Source organism: Echinops telfairi, unplaced genomic scaffold (genome assembly GCF_000313985.2).
Source record: "Echinops telfairi isolate 266 unplaced genomic scaffold, ASM31398v2 ScPeMD7_7467;HRSCAF=8505_0, whole genome shotgun sequence".
In the NCBI taxonomy this organism is placed as follows: domain Eukaryota; kingdom Metazoa; phylum Chordata; class Mammalia; order Afrosoricida; family Tenrecidae; genus Echinops; species Echinops telfairi.
The window spans coordinates 5,914,115-5,941,786 of NW_022111367.1; the positions used below are offsets into that span (position 1 = coordinate 5,914,115).

Consider the following 27,672-nt stretch of genomic DNA (forward strand, 5'->3'; position numbering starts at 1 on the left):
ACGATAAGTCAGAGTCAACTTGATGGCAGTGGGTTTGGTTTGATTTTTAGTTAACTTTTGTGTAAATTCAGATTTTCAGATTTGTAGGGTGTTAGGGTGAATCTGGCATGCTTAGGAGTCACCGAGTAATGCAGTTAATGCCTTGGGTTTGCTGAATGCAGAGGTGGAGCTCCTAGCCCACTGGAGGCACTTTGGGAGAAGTCTAGTGATCTACTTCTGAAAACATCTGCCATTGAAAAGCAACTGCACAGCAACTGGCTATACATTATCCAGTTATTATTTTTTCAAGCACAATAGTACTGAAGCATTTTCAGGGTCATTGTTCCCTGATCGTGTAAATATAAATATATATTGCAAGCACACGAAGGAGTCCTGGTGGTGCTGCGGGATAAGGATTAGGCCGCAAATCACCAGATCTGTGGTTCAAACCTCTCAGCCATACTGTGGGAGAAACGAGAGACTGCCTGCTCCTGAAAGATCTACTCTCCTGAACCTGACACAAAGTTGCTCTGAGACAGAATCCACTTGATGGGAGTGGTCTGTTTTGCTTTTTCTCTAGTAAGTGGTACACTATGTAATTATACACTAATCTCTCGTACAAGTAACTCAATCTGTCCCAGTTTCAGCCTTTTGATTTTAATTTTCCTTCACAGCATGAAAAATTGCTAAATCAGCTCTAGCTGATTATACTTTCTTTTCATCCAAATACCTCATATGACACATTTACATTGTATACACATACTAAATCATAGCTCAAATGGCATATTCAAAAATATATTTTACAACCCAAGGTTGTTGAGATTTATTTGCATTGAAATGTCAGTATTTTTTCCAAGTCCTTAGAAATATACCATCAGCTCATATAAGAACTGGGGTGGCGGGCAGGGGTGGGTAATGACAAATGTACGAGTGATCCTTAAGAAACTGATCCTTAAACTTTAAAGAGATGTGTGGAAGCAGGGCTGAGAAAACTAGTAGTGCTCAGAGACACCTGAGAGGCAGGGGCTCTCAGCCTATGTGTGAGTCCGTGTGGAAACGCTGGGCTTTAGATGTAGAATTCCTCCTCCTCTTCATTTCCAGGGCCAGCCAATGCTGGGGATGGTGGGACGCTTCTGCCAGATGGCATGGCATTAGGAATGTCATAAGAGGGCCCCTGGGATGATTCTGTGAGTGAGGAGGTGCCGGAAGCTGAGGAAGCAGTGACAGAAATCACCGAGGAACTACAAGACCCTTTGGCTAGGAAAGGAAGGGAGGGGCTGGGGGTCTCAGGGGCCACTGTGCTCAACATAGGCAGCAGGCCTTCTCTGGAATCTTTGTACTGGGGCAAATGACTGCTGCTTGCTTCTGAGGGAACATCTGTCTCCACAGGACTGCAAAACCTACTAGGTGCAGAGTATGCAGAGACGATGGAGAGGTCTGATGAGGACAGCTTCAGGCCCGTGTCCACATCGGTCTCCTGGGCCCCCTCTAAGTCGTCAATGGAGAGGGGTTGGCTGTGCCTCCATTCAGCTGTACTGTGCCCTCGGGGATCTGTGTTTGTGAGCCACTGTAGTCCAGCCAAGGAGGCTGGGGAGGGACATCCCATGGGCAAACAAAACAAGGACTTGCTTCTCTGGGAAGACAACAGATGGCTGGCAGGGTTGCCGGCTTGTCTGGCAAATTCCTGCTGGTCCCTGTTAGGTAAGCCTGTCTGGTTGAGCGCCAGGTGGGGACTGTCCGGCAGGGGTTGCTGGCTAGGGGAAGAAGTGTGGTTCAGTACAGTGCCGCCTGAACAAGAGGTGGGAGGAGATCTCTTCTCCACGAACTGGTGAGCTCTGCTTGGTTTGGAAAACTTTCTGTTCACCCTCTGGGCCTGTGGGAGAAAAAAGGTACAGCATGTTAGTGTAAGACTGAGGGTGGGTCATGTAGCTTTCATTGTTACTGAAAGCATTGTTACTGCTTTCACCCTCCTAGAATACATTGAGCTCTCAAAGATATAGTCTTCCTGGGGTCACCTTTAGATCTTACAATAGCCTAGAAAGCAATGTAGTGGAGACCCTTTTGCCTCAGGCACGGGGCGCTGTTGGAGATGAAGGAACTCCACGCACTCCCTGCTCTGCCTGAGGTTGGAGCTGTCTCTTGTGGCTGGGGCTGCTGGTTGACCACCCTCACTCTGGAGTTTCACGAGCTCTACCTCATCAGAACAGTAGAAAGCACAGTGCCAGACAAGCATCCTTCTGTTAGCTACCATGGCCAGATGAGAACTTCTTCCTTAACTACCTACCTTGCCCCCAGCTGCTCTGTGGGCCTGAAAGAGTTCCTTTCCAGGAAAGAGCCACCCAAAACTATTTCCAGATCAGGACCATGACTCTACACAAAATCTGGGCATTGACTTCAAATGAGACCAGGCTTCCCACCCCATCACCCCTCCATTTCTGGCAGAAGGTGCTGATCCATACTAAGCACCTGCTTTCTATAGTCTTCTCTCTGGTCTGTGCTCTTGCCATCATTTCTGGTTTTCTTTTTCCTTTCTCTTGTTTTGTACCTCTTTTTCTTTCATTTATCTCCTTTCCCTTTGCTTTTTCTTTCTATTCTTTGCTTTAGTTCTCCCTCTCCCTAGTTTTGCATATTGTATTTTTTATTTCACCTTTTCTCATATACTCTAATTTCCTTTTCTCTCTTTTTTCCCTCTGGCTGTTAATGGTATGCTTTTCCCTACTTAAAAAAATCATTTTATCTTGTTGTTTGTTTTCTAGTGTCACCCCGCCCCCCCCTTGTCCTATCTTATAGATGATAGCAACTGTGCTCACAGGGTCCAGCCACCTCCATACCTCCTGGAGCCATATCTACTGGGTGAGGGCCATTTCCCACCCCTGTATCATCTGACCATAGAGAGCAGAAAATACCAGCCAAACCTGACCTCAGCTGAGTTATAGGAATAGTAAATAAAGAAGTGCTCACACATTCACACTATCTAGTGTAGCCACCAGGATACAGATGGTGAGTGCCTAAGGTCACCAACCTAAAACCATTGATTAAACTCAAGTACAACATCACCACTATGCCTCAGAGACAATAGAAAATTCAGTTCACATAAGGACACAAGGGAGAGAGGCTCTAACAATGGGCAGTGACCTTGGTCAGAAATAAATGGTACAGACTCTGTCTGATAAAAAATTCAAAAGGCTGGTATTTAGACTCCGTTTGAGTGAGAGAAAGCAAGGAAAACATGGAAAAAACATACACAGGATTGGAATTTGTGAACAAGATGAAACAACAAAAAGCACAGATAAATTTAACAATTGTTGATAAACATTAACCTAACATCATGAAAGATGAGAAGACAGGTATTCAAGAAGCTGAGTGAACTCTAAACAGGGCAGATTCCACAAGAAAATCATGACATCGTAATCATGATGGAACATGAGCCAAGAACCCTATAAGCAGCTGCAGAAAGATGAAAAGTTAGCTACAAAGGGAAACCAATAAACCCAAGCTCTAATTTTTAGCAGAAACCATATATGGAAGAAGGCAATGGAATAAGGTGACCAGATTTTAACATTGGTAAAGCGGGACACCATTGACTGGGTGAAGGGGGTGGTTCTTGATTAAAAATTTGGTCTTCCCATTCTCCCACTGTTCCCTAGCTTGTCATGCATTCTTTCCAAAAATCGGGACTTTTTTAAAACACCGTGGGACGTGGGACAAATTGTTAAAAATAGGGACTGTCCGCCAAAAGCGGGACGTCTGGTCACCTTACAATAGAATGATATATATAAACACTGAAAGGAAACAAACAAAAACCCCAACCAAGACTCATGTACCCAGCACAGCTGTCCCACAAATATGTAGGCTATTTTCAGATAAAGAGAAATTAAAGGAATTTGTAAAAAACAAGGCCAACTTTAGAAGAAATAGTAAGGGGAGTTCTATAAACAGAGAACCAACAAGAGTAGGTTAACATATATAACACCACCAACAATAAGTCAACTTAGGTATAGAAATATCCACAGTAAAACTAACCTAAAAGACTGAAAATAGAGAATCAGGGATATCAACTTGTAACAATACAATTACAAAGTGAGAAAATAGTGTAGCTACAGAACTTTCAAATAGGAAATGAAGTAGATTTCTAGACAGAACTATTTCAAACTTGAAAAGAAATCAATAAATTGCAGGGTGACAAATGAAATGAATGAACCCCAACAAAATAAAAAAGAGGAAAATCACAGAGATTTACTAAACACTAAAACAACAACAGAGCAAATAACAGGAAAACTCATGACCAAAATTAATCACAGACAATTATGTGAAATAGAGAAATCAGCAGCACCACACACACACAACACAGCAAAATGACAGCAATAAGTTCATACCGATCCACATTTATACTAAACGCAAATGGATGAAATGAACCAGGCAAGAGGCAGATAGTAGCAGAATGGATAGGAAAACAGGATTCATCAATATGCTGTCTACAAGACACACCTTGGACACAAAGACAAACTGACTGAAAATCAAAGGATTAAAAAAAAATCAAGCTAATGGCAACAAAAAAATGAGCATAAGTGGAAATACTAATTTCTAACAAAGTGTGGTTAAACAGTCATCCATGCTATCAGCTCCTCACCCCTCTTCTTCCCAGGGCTGTAATTCTGACGTTTGGGGTTGGATGTGGATGCGATGGCGGTCAGATGGATCACCTCGCTGCCATCGCCTGAGGACGTCCTCAAAGCTGACTATGCTCAGTATCCACAGCCAGGAGAAGACGAGAGCTCTGCTCCAGATCCCTGGCCTGCTCATGGGTCTCTGGCCTGCCCACATCTCCAGCATGCTCACAGGTCTCCTGCCTGTTCCAGATCTCTGGCATGCTCTGGATCTCCAGCCTGCTTTGGATCTCTGGCCTGCCCCAGATCTCCAGCATGCTCACAGGTCTCCTGCCTGTTCCAGATCTCTGGCGTGCTCTGGATCTCCAGCTGGCAGCCACATTCTCTAGACTTTTCAATCTTCAGCCCTGCACTGTCCACCATCTTACCTCTGTCAGCGCAATCACATTGGATCTCACCTCCATACTTTCTTATTTTGATAGAAAACTGGCCCTGCTTGTTACAGAGCGTCCAATGGAGAGACCGAGTGCTCGCGACCTGTGTTTAATTTTTCTTTACCAAACAACCTTATCACCTTCAGAATACTCTTCATTACACTTAATTCACTTGTCAAATCTGTGATTCCACTGTTGGAAACATTTTCTAATGTTTGGGTGGCTGACAGCACCTCCCTCGTTTTTTTCTTCACCTCTTCTACATGTCCTTTCATGTCCCTCTTCATTCGTGGAAGCAAAAAGAAGTCATACAGAGTGAGGTCAGGTGAGTCAGCTGCACAGGCAAGAAAGGCATGCTGCTTTTGCCAAAAACTGGCACACTGAGATGGCTGCATGAGCAGGTATATTGTCGTGGTGGCAAAACTAATCCCCAGTCTGCCACAAATCAGGCCTGTTTTGTCAGACATGCTTATGTAATCTTTTCAGAACCTCTAAATAGAAAGCTTGATTAACAGTCTACCCTGGTGGGACAAACTCCAAATGCACTACCAGTTGATATTTTCGTTCGTTTGGGAAGTTGATGGACATCCAGAACAAGGTTTATCATCAATAGATATTTCACCTTTTTTGAAACAAGAAAACTACTCGTACACTTGTGTTTTTCCCATAGCACTGCCCTTGTAAGCTGTGTTCTACATCACAACAGTTTTTGTGGTATTTTTCCTGATCAGGAAACAAAATTTCACAGCTGCACACTGTTCTCTTAAATTGGCCATCACAAAAAAGGAGGTTTGAGTGAAACTGCTTTTATGAAAAAATTCACTGTGACCAGAGAACCTTCCCAGGTGACACCTTTGGGGCATTAACTCAGAGTAAGTTGCTTGATGCTCACCTAGGGGGAAAAAGTGTATACTCTGAAAACTCCACCCAGAGGAGGCTTTTTACAGTATTTTTTGGATACCCTTCATAGGCTAAGGAAGCTTCACTGATAATTTCTACCAAACATTCAGAGGAGAGCTGACATTGAGTCTATCTAAACTATTCCAGAGTGTGCTGTTCGCAATAGCAAAAAGATGGAAATAACCTAAATGCCTCTCATTAGAAGAATGAATAAATAAACTTTGCTTATTTACATACACATAATGGAATACTAGCAATGTTAAAGACTAATTATGCATCTGAAAAACCCCTCTCAATGTGAATGAACCTGGGAGACATCACACCGGCTGGAACTAATAACCAAAGGGTAGATATTGAATCTGATCACTATTGTAAAAAGAAAGGGGTTTCACACGAGAAGAAATATTCTGTGATAGCTACAAAGGGTGGTAGAAAGGACAGGGAGGGAAGGACACTGGTTAGAGGGTAGCAAGTGCTAACTTGAGTGAAGAGGAAATCGATATACAATAAGAGAGAGGCTGGCAAAAAATGAGGGAGGCAACGGAAGATGCTGAAAGGCTTGTAAGAGTTAAAGGTAACAGAGGCAAATCCTTTTTATATACATGATCCTGTAATAACTGATCTACACATACCTGCCTGGATAGACATTCAGGCTGAATATGTGTTGGAGTAGGAGTATAACCTCCCCATATATACATATATATATACAATATACATATCCACACATACACCTACATATATATACACAAGTACATGCATATATATATATATATATATATATATGTATATATATATATATATATATGTGCAGCTTGAAATAGGTCAACTCTGGCAAAACCCAGTTCGTTATGTCACATAGGGTGAAAATGTGGGTAGAATTTTGGTGGGCTGGTACATCATAATGTTTCAGGGGTTGCTAATCCTCTGGGGCTCATGATGGGGGTGTTTTTGTGTTGTGGTAACCAGGAAGACTGAGATAAATGATGGCTTTGCACTGTTGTGGGTGGAGTGCACCTACACAGATGCCCTGGGTTCCAGTGCAGTTGATGATCATAAGTTGGTTTGATCTGTTAGCAGAGGGGTGGAGCAGTTTCTTTTGTGGAATGAGTTTTTAGTATTTGGTTAAGATTTCAGCTGAGAATATGTTTTGGAAGGGATATGCTGGGTGCATGGTCCATTCAAATAAAGGAATTGGGGCTACTGTGGTTTGGGCTGGAAATAACAAGGAAAGGTAAAAAAAAGATGAACTGCTTTGGAGTGTAGTCTAGAAAGGTCGCTTAGAGGCACAATTCAGTTAGTAGCTGTAGGCGACTAGTCACATCAACTGTCATTGTGGATATCATTGCAGGCCTTTAGTTAGGTCTTCTACAAATCTGACGAGCTGTGTAGTATCAAGGTTCATTCTGGTACAATAACAGTTGTGAACTATTAATGTTGTCACAGTATGGGGAGTAAATATTGCTGTTTTCCTTTTCATTTTGCTGCCATGGATGCAAAGCATAACTTCAAAGGGGCCTGTCCCCCTGGGTGAGGAGGTTGTCTTTTTTGAAAGGGTTTTTAATAGACCCACTCCAATGAGTATGCAGTGTGTGTGGTGGGTTTTGTGTAGGTGCTGGGCAGGTTTGGTTGGCTGTCTTCCATGGTTTTGAACTATTTGTAATATAGGGCTGACTAATGTTATAGGTAGAGATGAGGTGCATTGAGTGGGTGCTATACAAGGCACCAAGGACCTTCCATACATTAATTCAAATGGCTGATCATTAAAGATTTTCTATGGAGGGCTTTGAATTTCAGTAAGGCAGTAGGAAGCAGGGCACTTCACACCTGTGTTTCTACAGCTAGTTTTGTGAGGGTGTTTTTTAGCATACTATTCACTTTTCTGACTTTTCCTGAGGATTGTGGATGGTACGGGATGTGAAAGTGTCAGGAAATTTGTAGTTGCTTGGCTGTGGTTTGGGTGATTTCGGATATAAATTCTCTCTTCTGGTTAACTTATACATTATAAACTAAGCAATCACTGAATGTGAAAATTCTATCAGTTTGAGCGAAGTGTCAGCAAAGGGTCAAGTTGCATCTCAAAGGAATTCCTTCTTATCTTTCTGACTCAGGCAAGCACCAGTTCCAACGCGAAAGCAGCTACCTGTGACGGGTGGGAGGTAGAGCGGTAGATGCCTCTTCCAACTATAGGCGTGGAATGCATTCAGCCTTTCTGCTCAGATTTTTGCTTTTGAAAGAGGAGTCTTCAGTTTACATAGGTTCACACTAGAAAGTGCCTTTCTGTTTAAGGTTGATGCTGTCCAGAGCTTGAATGGGCTTTACTTGCAATTGGTGTACTCACAACTTAATTCTGTGGACTTTCACTGCTCAGTCAGGTCTCTTAGTGCTTGTACAGAAAACGGGCTTGCTGGACATGAACTCGAATGGTGATACTTTGAGACAGAAGGCGGGGAAGCTTAATTCTTATAAGAGTTATAACAACAGGTGTGAAAGTCATCTGAACTCTTAATTTGAATAAGAAATCTCAAAATTGAAGCAGGGAATTCAGGGACAACTAAAATCTGATCGGAAAATAAAGAGCCCTTCCAGGTACAGGGCAGAGGAGGTGTGAGAAACTTCTTAGGTGGCCCGAAAATGCCACCAACATGGACATAAAGGAAGTCAAAAGGTCACCAAAAGATCTTAGTAAAAAGACACCTCCAGCCTGGGTCCAGCAAAAAGCAGATGGACTTACAAATGTCCACACATGTCTGTGGCTCCTCGAGCTTGATGGCAACAGGATTGTCAGAAGGAGATACGGAGCTGGGGCCCATCAGCTGACAGACTTTGCTGCCACCAGGGCTTGTTTGGAGCACGCACAAGCTTGACATCCGGAAGTCTCCCACTGGAAACGGGTGGAAGGAGGACCTCCTTTATGCCACTCTCTCTGGGCATGGTCAGGCTTCCCACGGTTGTAACAGACCACTCAGGGCTGGCGTGATGTTGGGCAGGCAGAGTCTTCCAGCTGTGGAGACTTAAGGCTGACCAGTGGCCACAATATCCACTCCGATAATTTTTAGCATTTTGATGTTCTTTCTTTTCCTTCTCTAAATCCTGGTTGTTGGGCGCTACGGCTGCTGCTGTTAGGTCAATCTGCCGTTTCAGAGCTTTATGTTGCAGGTTTTGGGGTTTTGTTTTTGCGAATGTATGCAGTAGACCAATTAATTAAATGGATATTGAGAACAAATTTCCTTCAAGCGTTTTTGGATCCATATTGGTAGCTAGTGGAGAAGAAAGGAACTAGGTTCTGAAAAGTTGTCATTGAGCAACGGTGGGACCATTAGAAGTGAAACCTTGTGACTGCCTCTGTCTATTGAATTAGGTCTAAGGGTCTTGGCTTTGCAATGGAGAAGTCTATTAGAATGTGGGTTTGCAAAGTTCCAGCTCAGTCAGGTTTATAAATTTAGGTGGAGGGAATTAGGTCTGGATTGGATATAATCATTTCCAGTGGCCAGTGTCCTCCCCTGGTGATGGCTCTGCTTCTAGCCTCTCTTGTTGCTTTTTGAACTTGACCAACAACAGTAAAGGCTGAACATGAGTAAATGTAGATGTGTCCAAGGATTCTTCCTCAGGGGACCTTGCTGGAGAGAAAGAGTAATTTTACCTTCCTCACACATAGGCCTCCATTGGCCTTTAGCTCCTGGAGTCTGCCCCTGAGCTGCTCCAGGTGACTGCAAACATTTACTGTGGCATCGGCTTTCTTTCCTTCTCTTTGAAGCAGCACAGGCTCTCAGGATCACTGGCATTGTACTACTTCCCTTCTTTGATATTTAAGGAGGACTCTCGAAGGGACAGAATAAATTAATCTCTTAAGGCAACATGCCAGGGAGATTTGGTTATGCCTCTGAAATCACCAAGAAAGAGGAACTTGAGCTTGTCACCCCACTTCACACATAAAGAGCTTATAATTAGGGAGAAGAGGCAGTTTGCAGTAGATCTTGGAGCTCAAGCACCTTGTCCGTGAAGTATGACCTCAAATCAAGGATTTATGCGTCAAGCATGGGTGCGTTGGTGGTAGAGTGGTTGGATTCTGGCCTGCTATGAAAGAGACAGTCGAGTTTGATTCCCCATTGTCTTATTATCTAGTGATACTGTGACAGAGATATCACAAAGTGATGTCTTTCTCAAACACAAGCAGATTGCCTTCTGGACCTCGTAAGGAACTATCTATGACTCTAGATTTATTTGTATGACATTGTCAAGTTAGAGGGTGAGAAATTAAACTAACAAAAATTCACATCCCTTACTTCAAGGACATTTCTAGAGTCCAGTATATCAAGATATTTCTACTACTATAAATGATACATTATTGCATCTCGCCCCTCCCAGAACTAAAAAGAAGGGACATGTCTGGTGAGCCTCTGTGGATTTTGGCGGCACAATATCCCTCATCTGAGTGTGCTACTTAGACCTACTTGTCAAGTGACTTGACAGGTTTAGTTCTGAGTGGGGCTCAAAACAAGAGAAGGTTTTGCAACAGGGTCAGGCTGCCGTGCAACCTGCTATGTCAGTTGGGTCACGCAACCTGGCCAATCCTGTGGAGCTTAAAAAATTAGTGGCAGCGAGATGTTTGGAGTCTTTGGCAGGCCCCCATTGGTAAACTGTCGTGCAGATACCAGGATTTTGGAGAAAAACCCTACCATACTCTGCAGACAATTTATCTCCTTTTGAAAAACAGATTTTGGCTTGTCTCGGAGCCTCAGTAGAGAATGAGGCTCCTGGCCTTTAGATGGCCTTTTGGACTGACTCGCAGTTTAGGCTAACATTTTATTATTGTTTGCTGTTCTTTAGATTGAAATCTTTCATTGTTTTATATGATCATTGTTGCTGGGTCCTTTTTATCCCCTCCTGTTCTTTGTTCTTGCTTCAGATGTTTTTCCTTATAGTGAAGCCAGGATTTAGGAAGACAGTCACTGAAAAAATAATTCCCTGGAGGCATGAAAGGGGAGGGTGAGGGAAATGGGAAGTCAACACCAGTGGGTACAAGAAGGAAGAAAAGGTTCCAAAGGTGACTGTGGTCATGATTGTACAACCCTTCTTAATGTGATTGAACTATTGAATCATATAATGAGTTAATTATAGCTCCATAAACTAATTTTTTAAAATATTAAAAAGGAAAACAACACAAAATGAAAAACCCTAAAGAGGTTCTAGGCCATAGAGGATGGTAGATTAAATAAATCTTTGCTGAACTTCCATATGCTTACCTTCCTGTCTCTTTTGCTACTATGGTGATATAATACTTCCTGAAGAATAATGGTAAAACAACAATAATTTCATTATTGTTGAATAATAATGCACACTAGCAGGCAGTATAATTCAGGATATAACAGAGGTAATTTTCCTCCAGTATTGGCAAGATAGAAGTGGTGTGACAATCATTCCCCTGTACTGCTCAACCTGGATTGACTGCCTGGCTACAGTCGCAAAATTCCTCTAGCTGCATCCCATATTTCTGAGTGATCTCTCCAACACCCAAAGCTGACCAGGCTCCATTAGAAGAACAGACTCAGCAAGCTCAATAAAGTTTTGACTATTCTTCAGCCTTTTGTTTTTAACCTTTTATTAGTTCTTACAGATATTATAACATCCATAATTCCATTAGATCAAGCATAATTGTATAATTGTTGCCATCATCATTCTCAATGCATTTTCTTTTCTTCTGGAACTCCTTGCTATCAGCTCCCCTTTATCACTGCCCTCCCCCACCTTGCCACCCCCCTGGACCCTCAACATAGTAGGTATTATTATTGTTTTCCCTCCCATAACTTCCACTATCCCATGTATCCAATCACCTAAAGTTCTGATGTTTGTTCCCTTCGAGTGGGGCTATACAGTCATCATTGCTATCAGTTACCCCCACCCCTCTTCCCGTATCCTCAGAGAGTCATTACTCCCCTTACTGCTTCTGAGGGGTTTATCTATCTTGACTTTCATGCATCGAAAGACCTTGATTGTACCAATGTACATACACAGGTCTAGAAAGATCAGTGAGTTAAAACTAAGGCCATAATAGTGGAAGGAGGAAATTTTAAAGAACTAAAGGATAGTTGTGTGTTTCATCAGTGCTCTATTGCACCCTGGATATATTGTCCCTTCCGTATGGCCCTTCTGTGAGGGACTGTCCCACTATTTTACAGGTGGGCTTTAGGTCTCCACCTTGCTTATATTCCTTCATGTCAGTTTGTTTACTTGTTTTTGAACCTCTGATCCCTATTCCCATTGACACCTTATGATCACGCAGGCTGGCGTGCTTCTTCCATGTGGGCTTTGTTGTTTCCCTGCTAAATGGCCACTTGTTTAACTTCAAGCCTTTAAGACTATAGATGATATGTCTTTTAATAGCTGGTAACCATCAGCATTCTTCACCACATTTACTTATGCACCCATTTTGTCTTCAGCTATCATGTTGGGAAGATGAGTATCATATATTGCCACATTATTATAACAAACCATTCTTGTACTGAGGTAGAATTTAAGTAGAGGCCCAAAGTCCACTGCTTCCTTATTGCATTTACTTATATATACATACATAGATAAATAACCCTCTTTATATATTTACTTACATACATATCTATATTTATACCTATATACATAGTTTTTACTCCCTAGCAGTTTCCTCTATTTCTTTTTTCCCCACTATCATGTTCACCTCTAAGTAATTCCTCTTGAGTTCATCTTAATTGATCAGAATCACCAAGGACACTCCACCTTCCTCGCGGTTGGTTGTAGGTTCCTTGCTATTCCCTTGTTCCTGATGTATTGGCTCATCTCTTCCCTCCCCCCCTCTCCTCCCATTCCATGCCTCTCTGGAACTGTTGGTCCTGTCCTATCTTACATAGATAGACATAAAAAATAAAGGAACAAACAAACATATAAATAATTCCAAGGCTGGCTGCTGACCTTTGTGAACATCCGCCAACTAGCTCAGATGACGTGTCAAGTGCTGGCCTCAGAGTCAAGTATCTCTTTCAGAATTCCTCTTGGACTTCGTGGCTTTGTTCCCATTGCTGATCTGTTGTACCCTCCTCTTGGTTTGCGCCCATGTGGAGAACTCAGGCAACCTGTACTCCCCACACTGTATCTTCAGTGCTGACCTCCATAGTGTCCTCAGCCTTGTGTTTTGCTGGAATCTTCACCGGTGTTCTCCAGATTACCCCTCCCCCCCAGGTATATCCCTATGGTAATTACATAATTTCATGTCAACTTGATATATAAGTGTAGGGGTGGAGTCTATCTTGTCAATCAGGTCACAGCCTGATGATGCCTCTTTGTGGGCATGGCCTTCTCATGAGGAATCTGGGAACTTCCTCTCTCTCAGCCTTCACTTTCCTGTTGACAAGCCACATGGAGACTTGCTGAGACCTGCAAGAGCCCCTCTCTCTGTTTTCACCTTCCTGTTGATGAGACACATTGAGCCACACTGAGACCTGCAAGAGCTTTGGGGATGCTTCCACCACCACTGGATCCACAAGACTTTTCACCCACTGGTCTTTGATATTCTTGCATCGTTGCATGTGCTATGCAACTAGCACCAAACTTATGGACTAGCACCAAACTTATGGGCTAATATTGGACTTATGGACTTAATCTGAAATGGGCTGGGACATTTTCTTAATACACAATAACTCTTTGCTATAAAGCTCTTTACTCTACATATATGAGTGTCTCTGGATTTGTTTCTCTAGTCAACCCGGCCGAACACAATTCTCAAAGAATTGAAAGCAGGGATTCAAAAACAGACTTGCACACAACATTCACTGCATCACAATTCACAACAGCCCAAATGTGGAAAGAACCTAAATTCCCATCAACAGATGAATGGATAAATAAAATGTGGTAATACATATGAGGATGCAAAATGTTTGTGGTAAAATAGAATTACAAGATAATATCATTTTCTACAACCCGGTTGAAGTCCTTTCATAGAAAGAGGGAGGATGCCAGCACAAAATGAGCAAAGCAAAGAAGGATACTAGAAAGAGCACAAGAGTTCAAGGCGACACTTTCACACACCCAATCCTGCCATAACAGTGCTAACAGCCATCTGTGAGTAGATGCACAGATAGACATGAAGCTGAACAGGGTGTGGGAAGAAGACTAAGACTGCACCCATGAACATATATTGGTCCAACAGAGGATAGTTCTACATAAAATATTTATGTGTGCTGCAAGTATATCCATGAATATAGTAGAGCACACAGAGGGCAAGGTTATGAAAACTTAGAACAAAACATCTTGAGGGACTAAGTCCCTTGGTCTTGGGGCTCATGGACTTGGGGGACATCAAGGCCAATTCATACAGTATAGTTCACAAAGTACATACTCCACATCTTACTTTAGTGAGCAGCAACTAAGTTCTTAAAAGTTTCTGAGTGGGCAACTAAGGCACAACTATGAGTCCCTCCCTATCTGTAGCAAAGAAGAGTGCAGATAATCAGAGGTGCATGGGAGTATCTAAAGACCTAACGGACCATGTGAACCTTAACCTCTACAACCCTGAGCCCAGAAGTTGATGGTTCCCAGGTACCACTATCTAATCCTCTGGGAAGAATCATGTAAGAGGTCCTGAATAGAGTAGGCGAAGAATATGGAACAACACTCAAAATCATGAAATAGACCAGGCTTACTGATCAGAGGAGATGAGTGAGACCTTTAAGACTAAGATCCTTCATAACTCTTCAAACCTGGAACTGAACTCATTGAACTGTATCAACTCTCCAGCCCAATAACAAATAGGTCTATAAGTTGAATAATATTATCAAGGAGGTGTGCACTTCTTAGAACAACCAACGATCCAAAAATCAAATGTTTTGAGCAGCATTTGCTCAAAAACAAAGTTTTAAAAAACAAAAAGGAATAGGAAAGAAGGGTAAATAGGAACAGAAAATAAAAGAGGGGTGATGAGTTCTGTTATGTTGCGGGGATAGCAATTAAAGGCACAAAACAAATGTTGAATGAAAAAATTTATTTGCTCTGTAAATCTACACTCAAATCACAAAAAGTTAGAATAAAATTTCAGTTACTAGTCCAGAGCTGCACACAATTAGAAGCTGATATTATCTGTAGTTGCTATAACAAGAAATAAAGATCTACTTTTATTATTTAAATATCATATGTTGTTGATTATAAGACTTGTTGGCTTGGTAAGCCTTCACCAAATTAACAATAAAAAGCTCATATTGAAAATACTGTAAAAATTAATTCTACTCTGATACATCTGGATCACATGAGTCACAATCAACTTAATGACAACTTTTATATGTGTCATAAATCATAAATAACAACAGCTTGGTTTTGATAGGAAAACAGTCACAAGGACTCTGGTGTTATTTTAAAAGTAATATCTAATGATAGACTGTTTTTCAAGTCAAGAAATATTCACCGGGTAACATAGGAACCAGCTTTGTTTAATAGCAATAGCAACTCTTGTGGGAAATTGGTAAAAGCAACTCTTGGGTAAGTACCACAGAAAAGTCTAAATGGAAAGGGTCAGAGCGTATCTAGAACTACTATAAACCACCATGATATTTGATATAACCGAGCTACTTGATAAAACGACCAAGCTGTCTGATAAAAGCCATCCGTTAAAGAGGAACAAAAGAGAAAATCAAGGTCATAGATTTGAGGAGTGGGAGATGAGGCTGACAGATCTAATGACAGAATCCCAGAGACTGAAAGGGAAGTTACACTAGAGGGGCACAATCACACGCAAACACAAAGCTTTCTCTTTGTATATATTTCATATCCTTTCCCAAATACTCATTTTCAGTAAGACTTGTGATTACCCTGCTCATTGGCTGTAAAATACAGAAGTAGAAGTAAACAGAACTGACTTATATTAACCAAGGACCATCCAGATTTCATAAAGCATAACTGTTTAAAATGAATATTAAAAGGGAAATATTTAAAATATATTTTTACTGGGATTTCAGTAAAAATTTACAGAGCAAGCAGATTTCCATTCAATAATTCACAGTTACTGTTTTGTGACATTGCGACCCTCACAATGTGACAGCACTCACACTCCCCTTCTTCCCTGTATTTACCATTTCCACCCATCCTTATTTCCTATGCCTTCCTGTCTTTTGAGTTTTATCCCTGGGCAAATGCTGTCCTTTTGGTCCTAGATGGTTAATTATTCTTAGGGGCACATAACTCCTTGGTGCTAGCATTCACCATATTATCTATTTGACTGAAAGTTGAACCACAAGCGCAAATTCAATTCCAATCCACGAATCATTCTCTGACTAGGGAGCCTGTTTTTATTTTTAGTTTTGTTTAACTCCGTATAGGACGCCCTACTTTGATCCCTTTCAGAGTGATCAGCAGTGGTAGTAGGTACCATACACTTTTTCTGATCTCAGGGGTTTGTATGGTCAATTGGTCTTTTGGACTAACTTTTCTTGCATCTTTGATTTTCTCTACCCTTTTTTGCTATGGACCTTAAGAGACCAAGAGTTGCAACTCTGGCCAATCATAACCATGAAAAAAAGCTTAATGCCACATACCATACAACTGAATAGTCCAATCATATTAAGAAGAGTGGTGCAGTCAGCATCACGACTTCAGAATATTTTCTTCTTTCTCAAACTCATTGTTGTAAGCTCCCCATTTCTAGTCCCCCTCCCCTGTCATGCCCCTGGGTAATTATTAATCCAGTTACTGTCTTTACACATTTTCCTATCCTGCATTTCACATACAGCAAATCATACAATGCACAAACAAGTAACATAAACAACAAAAATGACAAACTAAACAGATAAAGACCTTAAATGAAATGAAAGCAGAAACTATTCAACATTGAAACAATTATAAAATGGTTCAAAAGGGAGATCAAATAATAAAGTGTTACATTTTCATCTAAATGCATCGGCTTGATTGACTTTACAATGCTCTCTGTCTGATAGCAAAGCTATTCGCATCCCTGGACTATGGCCAGAGGGGATTCAAGGGAGGCTGAATCCATGTGGGGATCCTGCAAATGGGTTTTGGCTGCTACTGTTATCTACAGCCTTCTGCAAACCGGGTGTTCAGAATTTAAGCTTTGATATCATTCCTTCTTTCAGATTTGGATTTTACAATTTACAGTACTTGGATCACACAGGCTAGTGTGCTTCTTCCATGCTGACATGACAACTCACTTGGATGGCTGCTTGTTTTAATACAAGCATTTAAGACCCAGAAACTATCCTTTCTGATAGGCAGCCATCATCTGATTTCTTCACAACACTTTTCTATAGCACTCATATCTTCAGTGATCTCTCTATGAGGGTGAGTATTGAATAGGTCTGTGCCCTAAGAATTAAGTGTTCTTACATTAGAGCTATGCTTAAATGTGGCCAAAATCCATTCATACATCTATGGTTAACCATTCCTACATCAATGGTCAATTTATATTCCTAAGTCATTTTAGAGACATAGTTATCATTTTAGTGGAGAACATTATAAATCATCCCCATGGAACAAAAGGTAACTGTAGTGATATAACCTTTAGTTACCCAATATTATAGAATTTAAAACACTGTTGAGAAAAGGAAATTATACAGATATATAGCCAGTGTTTCAAACCACAGTACATGAATTGTTGACTTGTACAGATTAAAAGTGGAAGTCATGATTAATGAGGGTTGAGGACTCATTCACAAAGAGAACAATGCCTGCCAGACTGACTGAACAATCAAAGAAAGCTTTAAAATAGTAAATAGATGGTAGTCCCAGGACACCATTCATTGGGTACGCTCAAAGCAAGCAATCTGAACCAAACTCCAACAACCACCAATTTCATAACTTTGAAATGGGGTCATTTGCTTCTTCTCACACGAGGACATTTCGGCCCGGAGTCCAAGGGAGAATGTCTCAAAACCACTCACTGGTGCAGTTGGTGATGACTCCTAAACTACCCTGTGGGTTTCCTAGGCTGTAACCGTTTATGGAGTAGAAAGTCTTATTTTTTACATGAGTAGTGTCATGTGGTTTTGAACTGACATTGTGATTAGGGACCCAAGTAACTCCATGCATAACCACTACATCACCAGGGGTGCCTAGGGAGTATTCAGACCCTTAAATCTGCTACAGGTGAGTTTAATGTAAAGACCAGTTTGCTTAGTGGGGTTGCTACATTGATGCTGTGAGGTGTGACCATTGAAGGTGGTTGTGCACCTTGAAGAAGCAGAGCCTAAAGTCCCAGTAGTCTATAGCACACATCCAGGATTACCAAGAACTGGAGAGAAGCTAGGTCGAAAGTGTCCAAGTAGGAACATGTTTTTGTTGCCACCCTTGACTCTAAGGAACATGCTGGCCTTACTTCCTCCAGGACAGATCTGTTTGTACGTTTGGAAGTCCATGGCCCTTTCAATATTCTTGCCAGCACATTCAAGCAGATCAATTCTTCTTCAGTCTTCCTTACTCGATCCATCTTTCAATGTATATAAGGAGATTGAAAATAGATTGGTTCAGATAAGGCACAACTTGATCCTCAAAGTAGTATCTTTGCTCTTCAACAATCTAAAGAGGTCAATCTCTTGTCTGCGTAGTTTCTGCTGAGATGTCTGAACTTACCCTTATGGGTTTTCCTTTGAGGTGACTGCTCTGTTTTTCTGTGGCTGTCTTCAGCATTCATTCCTTTTCCATGAAATTAGAGAGTTTGACTGTGATGTGCTGTTTTTCTTTTATGGTCTATTCTCTTTGGGTTTCCTTAAGTTTCTTGAACGGTTATTTGCTCCTCATTTTTGATGTTGGGGCAATTTTCTTCTATGATTTCTCCTATTATTTTCTCTGTAGATTTTTTTGTTCCTTCTTGGTCCAGGATTCGATGAGATGTAAGTTACTGTCATTCTCAGGCTCTCTGGATTCCTTCACTTTTTTGGGGTCTATTATTTCTCTTATCAATTGTAGTCAGAGTGATTGTCTTCAAGCTCACTGATTTGATTTTCTTTTCTTCCATAATATTCCTTGGGTCTTTTATTATGTTTCTTTCTTTTAAAAAAATCATTTTGTTGGGGGCTCATACAGCTCTTATCACAATATATGCATCCATCCATTGTGTCAAGCACATTTGTCCATTTGTTGCCATCATCTTTTTCAAAACATTTTCTTTCTACTTGAGTTCTTGCTCCCAGCTCATTTCCCCCCTCTCTTCCACATGTACCCTTGATAGCTTATGAATTATTAATATTTTTTCGTGTCTTACACTGACCAATGTCTCCCTTTACCCACGGTTATATGTAGATCATTGTGGTTGGTCCCCCCGCCCCCAACTTCCCCTTACCCTCTTGGTATCACTACTCTCATTGGTCCTGAGGGATTTATATGTCCTGGATTCCCTGTGTTTCCAGCTCTTCTCTTTACCTGTGTGCAGGCTCTGGTCTAGCTGGATTTGTAAGGTAGAATTGGGATCAGATAGTGGAGGGGAGGAAGCATGAAAAAGCTAGAGAGAAAAAAAAAAAGAACTAGAGGAAAGTTGTACGTTTCATCGATGCTATACTGCACCCTGAGTGGCTCGTCTTTTTCTTGTAACCCTTCTGTAAGGGGATGTCCAATTTTCTACAGATGGGCTTTGGGTCTCTACTCTACACTCCCCCTCATTCACAATGATATGATTTTTTGTTCCTTGATGCCTGATACCTGATCCTATCGACACCTCATGATCACACAGGTTGGTGTGCTTCTTCCATGTGGGCTTTGTTGCTTCTGAGATAGATGGTTGTTTGTTTATCTTCAAGCCTTTAAGACCCCAGATACTGTATCTTTCAATAGTCGGGCACCATCAGCTTTCTTCACCACATTTGCTTCTATACCTGCTTTGCCTTCAGCAAGTTGGGAAGGTGAGCATCACGGAATGCCAGGTTATTAGAACAAAGTGTTCTTGTGTGGAGGGAGTACTTGAGTAGAGTCCCAATGTCTGTCTGCTACCTTGATGGTAAACCTGCAAATATATGTACATCCCTATATTTAGACCTCTATACATGCCCTTTGCCTCCTAGTTCTTTCTTCTATTTCCCTTTACTTATTATGTTTCTTAATTCTGTTATCTCATTGTTTATCTTCTGGGATTCCTTTGGGTTTAAGGGTTCTAGTTATTAGTTTCTTCCATTGTTCTCTGGATTGTTCCTCACATCCCTTGAAGGGACATAAACATCATTCTTTTGAATTCTGTTTCTGGTAGTTCCAGGGCCTCTTTTCCAGAGCACTCTACTCGGTTTGGGTGCTTTTAAAAAAATCATTTTATTAAGGGCTCATGCAACTCTTATCACATTATACACATCAATTGTGTAAAGCACATTTGTACATTCATTAACCTCATCATTCTCAAAACACTTGCTCTCCACCTAAACTGGTTTGGGTGCTTTTTTGTTTGTGTTTGTTTTCTTGATTTTTTTTTTTTTAGTGTAATGCATTTCTCTGCTGTTTCTGAGGCACTGTGGTACAGTTATTAGTGGTGTGTGAACTACTGGGTCATACAGGGGTCTGTCTAGTGATGTGGGAAAGGTCTAATAGGAGTTGTAAACATATGGTGATGAAATGGTGAAAAGAGGATAGGGCTAAGTAAGTGGATCAAGTGGGGGAGGGTGGGGAAGAAGAGTGTGAATAAATAAAAGAAATGATAGTAATAATAAGCAGGCATCTGGATAGGCTAACAGAATTGTAAAAATAATCGGAAAATACATTTTAAGAAGCGTAATCAGAATAAACATGTTTATTGGAAATATATTTTATGAGGAAAAAGAGAGATTGCAAAAAGAGATATTGGATTTAGCAGGCTAAAAGTACAGGCAAAATTTCAGACTACATGGAGAAGATGTATGTTTGTGTTTAGAATAAGAATTAAAGGGAAAAAAGAGAAAGAAGAGAAGGAAGGAATTTGAGAGAAGGAGAAGATAAAAGAAGAAAGAAAAGTCAAGGAGAAAAAGGACAATAACACATGAATGCAATGTCTTATTTTTTTGTTGTTTCTATGGGTTTTTGTTTTCATGCCTTTTGTTTGTTTGTTTGCTGGTTGGTTGGTTGCTGTTGTTGGCATAGTTGGTCAGATGGGGTTTTGATTTTGTCATAATAAGACCACCAAAGTAAACCTGACTTGTGCTATCCAGTGGATTAGCAGATGGATTCTGGGCTCCCACTTAACTCTAGCTCCACTCCAAGAATAGTCAGTTCTGATGACATGGCCCTGCTCAATACTCACCTTCATGAAGTGATCACTGAAGATAAGGTGCTACAGCAAAGTGTGTGGAACAAAGCAAGATGGTGCCTGGCTATCAATTGGAATAGTTTCTGGAGTCTTAAAGGCTTGTATTCAAACAAGCAGCCATCTAAGTGAGAAGTCAACTAAGTCCACATTGCAGAAGCACACCAGCTTGTGTAATCCAAAGATGATGATAGCAAAATCCAAATATGACAAAGGGAAAAGTATCAGAGCTTAAATTGTGCACACCCAATTTGTAGACGGCTGTGGAGGACAGTGGGAGCCAAAAAACCCATCTGCAGAGTAGCTAGTCAGATTAAGCAGCTGTAAGATCCCTTCTAGCCACAGGCAAGGGTCTCAAACAGCTTTATTATCAGATAGAGACCATTGTAAATTTGATTATGCTGGATTGAACTTGATACTTGGTCAAGTCTTGACCAACCTGAATTGGTTGTAGGTGCAGGTATTTCTTGTTTGTTCCATGACAAAAATTTCTTCCCTGGCTTTTAAAAAAATTGATGGTGGTCTTTTCTTTCTTAAACAGTATTTGTATTTTTAAAACTCTTTTTCAATTATTATTTTATCCTTACCATTTTATTTTATTTTGTTTTTGTTTTATTTATTTATTTGTTTCTGTTGAGTTTTCCTGTCTGTGAAGCATAGGAGTAGATTCAGAGAGATAATAACTGATTGAAGGGTTTATAGGGGATGTAGGGTGGGGGGGGCGGGTCAGGAGTGAGGGGATTGGGAGCAAACAATGAAGGCAGGAACGGGGAGGGGGCATTAGAACTGATTGTGATTACACAATTCATTTAAAAAGTAATATAACCATGGAAGTATATGATATATGAATAATATATCAAGAAAACCACACTAAAACAAACAAAAAAACAAAAAGAAAGAAAGAAACCAAACTTGACCACGAGTTACCATAGGTGAAGGGGAAAGAGTTGTTGCGTAGGGGACACTGAGTTTATGTAGAATAGTTAGGAAAGGGATATCAATAATGGTTGTACAGCACAAAGGGTGTAATCAGTGACAATGAATTATAAAAGTAGAAGTTGTAGAATTGGAAAATGTTCTGTTGTGCATATTTTTGCCACAATTAGAAAAATACATGAATAACAATGACTACAAATAAGAAAATGTTCTAGAATTGAATATGACAATTGCACAACTCTTCCTGATATGATCGAATTTGTGAGATGTGGATAAAGTACTAATAAAACTGATAAGACCTGGGTGAATGCACAGAAGAAAAGGAGAGACAGAAGATTGGGGTGTGGCTTGGGTGTGGTGCTGGAGTTCTGTTGCTGTGGCACTGTGACGTGGGTTTGTGCACTAAGCGTGGGGAATCCTAGCTTATATGGGTGTACCTGAATCTACATACCTTCCTGTTTTTGCCTGGGAAGCATGCATAGACTCACGAGGGTGAGGTCACACCAGAAGAGGGAGTGGGAGAGAGCTAGAAAAAAAAAGTATTGTAATAAATCAAAAGTATAAAACCCAAAGGGGGAAAAAAATAAAACCACCTTTGGGTGGGTATTTCTACTCTTTTGGTAGTGTTATTGTGTGTATGTGTCTGATGTGCAGGGGCGGGTGGCACACGAAGGGTAGAGTACCAGAGAAGAAAGCAGGGAAGAAGGAAGGAGGAGGAATAAACTTGGGAGCAAGCTTAGCTTGGGTACTGTGACCACAGTTGGCTACAAGGTCTGCTATCCATGCAGAACCCCAAAGGCCAGCGAGGTAAGGAATGTGGCTGGCTGGTTTGCCTCAGGGACCAGGAAGTATCAGCTGTGCAGGGAGTGAGGGTGATACATAGAAGCAGTTCGTGCCTCTGGTAAGGGGGAAAAGGGAGGCTGTTAGCAGGCGTTGTTGATTTCCCACTTTAAGAACCTTTGTTTTACTTACTTATCTCCCCCCTCCCTTTTATTTTATTATTTTTATTTATTTTAATTGGGAGTTAGTATAGATATCATATCATTCCATAGTTCAATCATGTCAAGCGATATTGTACAATTGCTACCGCAATCCGTTTCCAAACATTCTTTTCCTTCCCGGACTCCTTGACATTGTCTCCCTTTTACACGCCCCTCAGGTCCTACCCCTCCCCCGACTGAAACCCTTTCATCAATCCTGGGTTTCATATGCCGAAAACCAGAAAAACGTACAACACAGCTTTGAGAAGGTGAGCCCCAATGACATAACACATCTGAGATAAACCCTAATATGAACAAACAAAAAACAAACAAATAAACAAATACAGAAGATGCTGAGAACCAGATCAGCTCCAGCGTGCATCAGAGAGGGGGTCGACTGATGGGTTTTGACTGTTCAAGTCAGGTTTACCCCTTTGATCTTCTACACTCATCTCTCCAGTGCACTCTGCTTAGTCACCACTTTCCTCCCGTCCTTCAATTGTGGAGACAGGCAGGTCACCAGAGGCTTATTTCACATGTAGTTCCCACAAATGAATCTTGGGCTCCCCCTGTCATCCATAGCCTTATGCAAACTGGATTCTCACAATTTAGGTTTTGATACTAATCTCTCCTTCAACTTCAGATTATGTGATTTACGATCCTTTGATGACTGACAATGGTGTGCTTCTTCCATGTGGATTCAGTTGACATTTCACTTGGAAGGCTGCTTGTTTGGAGACATGTCTTTAAGATGCCAGATTCTATTTTATCTGATTGCCGGGCACCATCTAAATTCTTCACTACATTTTGCTATAGCATCCATATCTTCTGTGTTCCCTTCCTGAGGACAAGTGTCAAGCAGGGCCATGATGTAAGAACTAATTGTTCTTACGTTGGAGCTAGGATGTAGTCAATTACTTTAGTCAATTACTAGATACAACATTGTCTTGGCCATTCAGTGGCTCAGAACTATAAAGACAAAAGATGGTTTGGGACCCTCAAGATTATAGGGCATGAAAGGGGCATATCACCCCAAAGATACCTGATTAGCCTTGCATATTACAGCCTCTTATCTGAAGGGCTGACAAAGAGATCATAGACAATTCCATTATCTTTTCATTCTATTTCTCCACAAACTTATTGAACTCGCCACATACGAGGTTGGGGATGGGATGGAAGAAATTCCAGTTCCGTTGAGCCGGGCCACTCAGCAAGTCTTGAAGAAGGAAAGGCTGATCTCACAGCCGGTGGTTCTCTGATCTTCGTAAACTTTTCTCTGAAATTTTCCACAGCAAACTAGCTTTCTTTTCAATAATTCATACACACTTTGTTACATGTCCAAGTGTTTGGAATACTTAACAACTTTTGCTTTGTTCAGGGAAAACTAGGTATCCTTAACCTTTGCTGGACACTAATAACTATGGATTATAAAAATTCAAAGACAGGTACAAGTTCAAAGCTGATCTGGCTTACAGTATTTTGAAAAGAAATGTTCACAGATTGCCATTGGATTTGCAAAGTTTACATTACAGCCCATCTACCGAGATCATCCATTTTCTTTCCCCTCTCTTGGCTTCTTCCACCCACACTATCACTATGATCGGTAAATACGTATCTACCATAAACTCTATCAGCAAAAGTCAGGAAGCAGAGAGTATCATGAAAATATGCCAGAGAAACAGAAAGAAGAGTAGATTTATTATATTACTTAAGCCAGTTGTTTGAAACTGTGGTTCAGATAAGAGTCACAAGGGAAGCTTAAAAAAAATACCCCAACCAAGCACAACTGAATATTGAAGTTACGGAACTATATAGTATCTAAAAAAATCCCCAAGAAGTGAAGCCATTTGCCATCGAGTAGAGTCTGACTTATGGGGTCTCTCATGTGTCGGAGGAGAACTGTGCACCATAGGGGTTTCAGTGGCTGAGTTTTCAGAAGTAAATAACCAGGACATTCTTCTAAGGCACTTCTGGGTGTATTTAAGCTGCCAAGCATTTGGTTAGCAGTGTGCATGTTAACCATGTATCCTGCCCATGGCTCCATCATTCGGAATATCCTCTAGACCTCCACAAAAATTAAAGTAGGCATAAGAGAAAATCAGGTTGGCTGAAAACAGTGGGTCCTACCTGGCTGCATATTAAATTCACCCAGGGGAGCTGTGGCAATGGATGCCAAGGCCCAGGGATGTTTAGATTTATCTCCAGCACAGTTGCTTTTGGCTGACTTTCTCTGATGCCTATGTTCATTTTCCTCTTGTGTCTAGAGCATGTATCTATTTTTATGGCCACTGGAAGATATTCTGAATGATTATATACTATATGGTTTCAGGACTATATACTCATCAAAATTTAAACACCTTCATTACTTTCTGTGAAGTAAACTCTTGCAACCTTCCAGCTTCAAATCTTGTTGGCCCCAAAACCATGAAAACAGAAGGCCAGAGCACTGTGCCTTGAGTGATTTGCTCTGAGAAACCTTGTAGGCGAGGTAGACCTTTAAGAAAGAAATATTATTTCTCCTCATTCTACCCTCCACTGTATTAATTAGATTAGCATTCACTTGCCTTTTGTTTGTTTGGCAAAACTGTGTGACTTAAGTTTTCTGAATGTGCCCTTCCAATGGGCCTTTTACTGGAAAAATGATAGAAATCCTGGCGCTCCTGGCGACGGCAGTTCCACTGTCTTGTGCTCTGGGAGGTAGATGGAGCTTTCTGCTCCTATAAAGAGTTACCGTCTTGGAAACTCAAAGGGGCAATTCCACCCTGTTCTATAGAGTCTCTGTGAGTCAGTATTGACTCGACAGTAGTAAGTTTGATTTTTGTTGTTGTTCTCCCCTGGATGATTTTTTTACTTATCTCCAAATATGTTTTGTTACAGATTTGCTTTTTAGCAGTAAGCCCCCATAAGTTCCCACTGTTCTTATGGTTTCTATAAGTTTGCTCTTGCAGTATTACTCATCAGCTCACTTAAAATGGACTGAGAATTGTTGTTAAACATACAATAAAACCTGTGACAGGTGGAAGCTGTGTAGGGCAGAAACCTGTAAGAGATGAGAAACCCACATATTTTGCATTAAGAGAAAGGATAGAAAAGTGGTAATATTACACCTTGTCAAAGGCTGAAACCCGGCGAGAACAGCACAAACAAGACAGCCCTGCTGAATTCCTACCCTCACGGGTTTTATCAGATTTGCAATGCATGCACCAGACACACAGCTGCCTGCATGGAAGAGTCCACTAACGAGCCAACAGAATACAGACTTGGGGGAACAAGAGTGCCATGCAGCCATCATGAGAACATAGGGACATCACTGTCAGTGCAGATTCTAAAGGGTAAAGATAACAAAACCAAACCCAGTTGCTATCAAATGTTCCAACTCATAGTGATTGCCAGTGTGCAGAGCGGATCTGTACTTTATCGTTCTCAAGGCTGAGAGCTTCTAAAAGGAGGAGTCTTTCCAGGTGCCTCTGTGTGCTCAAACCACTCCTCAGCTTACGGGGATCTTTGAAAGCAATGTCCTCAACTGGGCTTCAACATAGCTTCGCTGGTGGCCATTTATGGGCCCACGGGTTTCTGAAGAGACTGCCTCTGCCCACAGGTCTAGCTCTGGATGCTCCCACTATAGAGACTAAACCAGGGGTAGAGCTCTGGCCTGAAGAAGTCAATTAACGAACTGTGTTGAACAAATTGGATTCTTTCTTCTGAGCAAGGGGACCTAGCTGAGGGTAGCACCCTCCTGGCATTTTACAGATTCAGTGCCAACAGAAAAGTGGTTAGCTCTGATTTAAGCCCATTTCCTTGGGCGAGAATATTAAAGACCTTATTTCTAATACATTAGGAGAAGATAACAAAATTGTTTCTTAATACAATAATACCAAACTCTGGAGACTTACTCCTTGATTCTTTCGCCTACTTCTTTAACGGTTTTCATTGCTCCTTCCTATAATCCTTCTAAAAAGCAAGGATCAAAAATTAATTTTGGCGATGAAAGGCTCAAATTTAGGCTAAAGCTGGTGCAAGAGCAGGCTGTACTTCTTTCTGCTGTACAGGAATCACTATTCACTGGCTTAATAACAAAAAGCCTTCTAAACGGTGAGAGAATGAATGTCCATTTCTTAAAGTCATCTACTTGTGAGGTGTTCTGGTATAGTAGCACTGTATAGCAGGAGAGAGCCGGGGCTTTCCACTCCCGTAAAGAGTTACGGTCTTGGAAACTCACGCGGGCAGTTCTACCGTGTTCTACAGCGTCGTTATGAGTGGGCATCGATTTGATAGCAGTGAGCACTAAATAACTAAGATAGAATTTAGTTCTGCAAGAGTAGGGTGCTGTTCTAACAAATACCTAAAATGTGGTAATGGTTTTGGAATTGGGTAAGTGAAGGCTGTGAGAATTTTAAAAATATATATTATATTTTAAGTGAAATATAAGGCACAGCAAAACAGTTCCCATTCAGCAGTTTCTTCTTATATTGTACAATGACATGGCTTCTTATATTGTACAATGACATGTACAATGACTGCAGGAGGAAAGCTGAGTCAGTGAACGTGTAAGTATCTCAGCACTGGCAGGGGTCTCCACACGGCTGCTCCAGCACCCAGGGCTGCATCGGGAT

The 27,672-nt window shown here is 41.2% G+C and overlaps 1 protein-coding gene across 1 annotated transcript in view; it reads right to left on the reverse strand.

The window, feature by feature from the left end:
* Positions 1-542: 542 nt before the first annotated feature.
* Positions 543-27,672, reverse strand: part of FAM124A (family with sequence similarity 124 member A) — a 71,223-nt gene continuing 44,093 nt past the window's right edge. The window contains exon 3 of the mRNA XM_004704385.2: positions 543-1,852. Coding sequence (XP_004704442.1) covers positions 1,046-1,852 — 807 coding nt within the window. The 3' untranslated portion in view covers positions 543-1,045. The remainder of the gene's footprint in view (positions 1,853-27,672) is intronic.